Source organism: Eublepharis macularius, chromosome 15, assembly GCF_028583425.1.
Source record: "Eublepharis macularius isolate TG4126 chromosome 15, MPM_Emac_v1.0, whole genome shotgun sequence".
Taxonomy (NCBI): domain Eukaryota; kingdom Metazoa; phylum Chordata; class Lepidosauria; order Squamata; family Eublepharidae; genus Eublepharis; species Eublepharis macularius.
This window is the reverse complement of record NC_072804.1, coordinates 28552733-28557849: the sequence shown is the minus strand read 5'-3', so window position 1 is coordinate 28557849 and position 5117 is coordinate 28552733. Positions and strand designations below refer to the sequence as shown.

The window sequence follows — 5117 nt, the reverse complement described above, 5'->3', positions numbered from 1 at the left end:
AAATGGGACTGCACAGACCTTTTCTTCTCCACCTGCATTCTGAAGTGATAGTCCCAGCAAGGCTATACCATATACTTTTTCCTGAAGACTGATTAGCCCTTAAGTGAGTATAGTGAAACACAGATTACCACTTCTGTACATGATATTCATACAGTGAAACTTACCAGTGCACTCCAAGTAAAAGATACTAAGAAGCAAATAGAACACTAATAAAAACAGTCCAAGCCAAACAATATCCAGCTTTATTAAAGGTACTTTTCATAAAACAATCAATGGTATTCAGGCAGGACATGGGCTACAATCTGCAATGTTTTACAACAAGTTCCAACTCCCCTCCTCCTTGGACTACCAAAATGTAAAGTTACTATATAACTATATAAAACCCAATGAAGAATCTTCATTTCGTACTTGGAACAGGGAAAGTTTAGAGTGAGGGCGACACTTTCACATTTAGTATGTTGTTTAACAACTTTTCACAAGCCTACCCTGACTTTTAGGGGAAAACACAACTGTAGAATTCTTAATCTGAAGATTCACAATTATTAAAAAACCGTGGCTCATTTTAGAGCCACCCTCCTTCCCTATTTAACACCAGAAACCTGGATTGCCTGACACTGTCAGAATGCATTTGATTTGAGAGCAGGTATCAAGAAAGTTCTCTGAGGAGTGATAAATGCAATGCAAGTGACAATGGTGAGAACAAAGGAAGTCTAACTACAGTTTCAAGATGTACTGACTCCTCAGACACAGGCATTAGGGAACTTCAATATTTACTCAAAGGCATTTCAGAGAACATGACAGATTTACAGTATCAGGAAACCCCCCTTTCTTGTGCCCAAGAATCCCTCTTGCAAAGATGAAGGACCTTTAAAAGCTCAAGTTCTAAGTAACAGAGTCAATTACATTTGTCCCCTCTCCTCCCCCAAAACACAACAACGAAGCGCTCTGTGTGCTAACAACACAGCTTTTTAAAAAAAAGTAAAACAAAAATTCTGCATTGTTATAAAACTTGATAAAAAATAGTATTTCAAACTGTACAGTCACCAGAAGTACAGTTATCAAAAATTCACACAATTCACTTGGCATCCCCAGCACCTTCAGCTTTCTGTGCCTGAAAGAAAAAGGCAGTCCCATCAGAGAGTGCTTTAAGTTGAAGTGAGCTCATTATTCATATGGCCAGTGTTTGAATGAATCTATACAATTTGCATCAACATGCACACACTATCATACTGTATACTACTATCAGATAATTTTAAAAGCAGAACTGAGCAGCAGAAAACAGTTATTTCTTAATTGTTCTTTTAAAAATGTAACTACATACATTAGAAATACATTACTACTATAGAAATGGTTTTGTTGCCATAGTAAAGAAAGCTATTGTTGCAGTCATACCTGGTCTGTTTTGGCATCTCCATTTTCTGCAGGGTTATTCCCATCCTTGCCTGCATCAGCTTTCCCCTTCTTTCCCTTAGGTACCTTCTCACTCTTCTGCCAGTCAACAGAAATACATTAATGTAGTTGCTAGCTTATACAACCACAGGCAACCAATGCAACAATAGTTATTTATGTAACACTAGCACACAATTAGCCCTGACCCGGATAGCCCAGGTGAGCCTGATCTCAGAAGCTAAGCAGGGTCAGCCATGGTTAGTACTTCGATGGGAGACCTCCAACGAAGACCAGGGTTGCAGAGGCAGGCAATGGCGAACCACCTCTGATAGTCTCTTATTGGGGTCACCATAAGCCAGCTATGACTTGAGGGCACTCTCCACCACAGCACACAATTAACTCAAACAGTGGGACCAAAACATAAACACAAATTATGAATGCCTTAACTTTACCTTTGGAGCTGCCTTTTTAGGTTTAGTTTCTGGCTTTGGGGGAGCAGGTTTCTAGAAACAGAACAAACATCCACAAGTAAGTTCTGAAACAATAAGACACTTGTCCATTTTGATCAGTGATGTCATACTTAGCAGCCATTCTTTTTCAATTTGTCAAAGAGTAACACATGAAGCTAAATCTAATAGCAATCACAAAGGTATTCTACATGTGCATACTTACAGCAGATAACCTTGCCGATCTCCGCTGTGGCTGTTAAAAATAAAAGACAATTTAACCATTAGAGCAGTTAAGCTGCCTCTATACAAGAGATCAATTCAGCATATAATTATTTAATTTTTTAAGTTTCACAAATATCTTGCAATTTGTCACAAACTCAAAAATATTTCCGTATTTGGAAGAAACTTGATCCTTGTGGTTTATTAGAGCATCACAAGTGTAACTGGGATGAACTGTCAACATTTTGTGCTCAATTCTAGTTACATGTAAGGTAAAACAAGATTGGTTTGCAGTAGAAAAGGTAAGTACACACATTTTGGTCTTACCTCATCCTTTACTTTGGCCTTATCACCCTTGGTATCTCCTTCAGCCTACAAAAAAACGTTAAAGAGTAAAAATGTTGAACGCTTATACCAAAACATTAGCTTAATGTTTGTTTTTTAAATAGCCAGATCACTTTAAAGAATTTTATCTGATGTATTACAGCACTAATCTATCATACAGCTGATCCTTTTACATCTACAATCTCATAAGTACTTTATATTTCTGAATGCAGAACTTTCCTAAACTTACTAAATCAATAAGACTGCTTGCAAAAACCCCTTTCTGCTTACTTAAATAGGGAAACCAGCTTGTATTTTTTAAAAAAAATAGTGACACATGAGCATACTTGCCCTCTGGAGCCTTAATGAACCATAAGCAACATCCAAATTTGGAAGACTGTAAGTGCACACACATACATATCCTTCCTTCAGAACAAAGTTGAGCCAAATCTAATGAAATTCCTCTTTGTGAGTATTATTGTTGAGCCCACTTACAAAGCCCACAGAGACACAATGTCCTCCTGAAGAGTGATGTGTTTATGGGAAAGCTGCACATGCAATGACATTGCCAGATGCCCCTTATTTCACTGTATTATTCTTTATTCCCCCAACATCATATCCTTATGCCACATAATGGGTCCTTTTATTTCAGAACACTATGCCTTCTATTGAGTCCCATGCAAGAGACCCAAGATCTTGCTTATTTCTGGAATTCTAATCTTGGTAATTTGAGGTTTCCCTGCCTACTCCTTACTTCCCCTACAAACCTATGTCATCAGAGACCCTTTCCTTATACCACATTTATGGGTTAGTGCCGAATCTCTCCTGCTTCATAAGCTCACTGGACTCATAACATGTTTTACCGGGACAGAATTAATCAGGAGCGCAGCAGAATCTTAAAGGCAAACACATTTTATTCCACCATCATCTCTTTGTGAGCCAGAGCTCGTTTCTTTGATACACATGGCTACTAGAGGTAACAATCGCGAAAAATGTGAGGCCTCCAGTCTTTGAGTACCCACCCACTCACTTCGACACTGGGGGAAGACTTCCAATTCCAAACTTTTAGACACCCTCGCTAGAAACAAAGGTTACAGTCGCGTTCCTCTCCTCATACGGGGGAAGAGGAATGCTTCGGCGAGAGGCGCCTCTGTGGACGAAGAGCCTCATTTTGGGCAGCACCTCCGCTAATGCCAAACAAGGCCTGCCTTCCTTCCCTGGCCCTTTAAAAAAAAACCTAACGTTTCTTGGCGCCTTCCCACCCTTCTCAGAAAAGTGGAGGGGGGGGAGAAAAGCCAGCGCACTCCCCACAAGCCCAACGGGAGCGCGCGCTGTCTCGGCCTTCATCCCCCTCCCCCGCCCCTGGAATTCACCAACGCACGTGCCTCCCTCATCCAACCAGCCTCCCGCCAAAACCCAACCGGATTGCTCGTTCCCCTCCCCCCACGCTTATTCTCTCTCTCTCACACACACACACGCACGCGCGCGCGCGCGCTTATTCTCTCGGGTTTGTTCCCTTTCCCTATTGGTGGAGAGAGGGAACGCGCGCGCTCCCCCTTCCCCCCCACGGGACAGCCAATAATGAGCGTCCTCGCGCTCTCTCTCTCTCCTTTTCTCTCATAGGCCAGCCGCAGCGCGCGGCAGTTAACGGTCGCTTCGGCTCCGCCCCGCCCACCGCCGGCTCTCCCGCTCCTCCCTTCTCCTTCCACTTAAAGTCCTGACGACGACCGTTGAGCTGCCTTCACGCGCACGCGCTCCCCTAGCGCCTCGCGACCGTTAACCACCCGAAAAAAAAAACCCACCAAAATAATTTTTGTTTAAAAAAAGCGAGGAGGAAGAGAGAGAAAGAAAAAGAGGAAAGGAAGGAGAGCAAAAAATATGGCGGCTGTCCGTCTCGCACCCCCACATAAGCGTCGCCGCTCATTTCAACCATTTGCCGCCTCCCCCTTCCCCGAACCTCATCCCGCTTTTCCAGTAGGGCCGTTAGATCCTTTGGCTGCAGCCACGTACCTTTCTCTTGGGCATGTCTGCGACCTGTGATTTAAAAAAAAAAAGGGAGGAAAAAAAGGCAACGCGCAGCTGAGGCGACAGAGGAAGAAATGAAAAGGCACGGGTTGCAGGCGAGGAAGAAACTCGGCCGGTCACGGGGGAGGGGAGAAAACCCGCGCAAGAAGGAAGGAATGAGGGAGGCAAGAAGAAAAAGCGCCAGTAGGGGGGAAGATCCAGTGGTTGGGCTCGCTCGTGTCGCTCGCGACCCCACTAATTTGAATCGGGTGTTTATAAAGTTTTATATAGAGCCGGACGCGGCCCAACCGGTTCCAGCCGGATCCCCACCGCCCCGACCGCTCATTGGACAAGGCGTGTCACGTGGCGAGAGCCAGCCCGGGCGGGCGCTGCGAGGGGAGGCGAAGGGCGCGCGCGCGCAACTGGTCTGCTTGCAAACGCTGTAGGTTGCGCTGGCGGCCGGGGTCGCAGGGGCGGCGAAATAATATCGATCCAGGAATTTAAACAGTAGCAGCAAAGCGGCTCCCCTCCCGCCTGCAGTGTAACAGGCCATTCTCGAGCGTTTTAGACCCACAAATATTTATTCCATGTTTACTGCGCGCGCGCTCTATATTGCACATATATACAGAGCTATGCGCACAGCATTGTACAGCTTTCCAGCGCTAGAGTTGCGACATGCCTCACCTACCGGCCTCCCGTCCGCGTATAAAAATACCCTTTATCACCTTAAAG

The 5117-nt window shown here is 44.6% G+C and overlaps 1 protein-coding gene across 1 annotated transcript; it reads right to left on the bottom strand.

Moving 5' to 3' along the window:
• Window positions 1-219: 219 nt before the first annotated feature.
• Window positions 220-4699, bottom strand: HMGN2 (high mobility group nucleosomal binding domain 2). Its single transcript, XM_054999192.1, has 6 exons — window positions 4392-4699; window positions 2385-2429; window positions 2062-2091; window positions 1842-1892; window positions 1393-1488; window positions 220-1111 (listed from the first exon to the last, which is right to left on the bottom strand). Exons 1-6 carry the CDS (start codon window positions 4404-4406, stop codon window positions 1076-1078), a joined length of 273 nt encoding a protein of 90 aa, XP_054855167.1. The 5' UTR covers window positions 4407-4699; the 3' UTR covers window positions 220-1075.
• Between the last annotated feature and the right edge of the window lie 418 nt (window positions 4700-5117).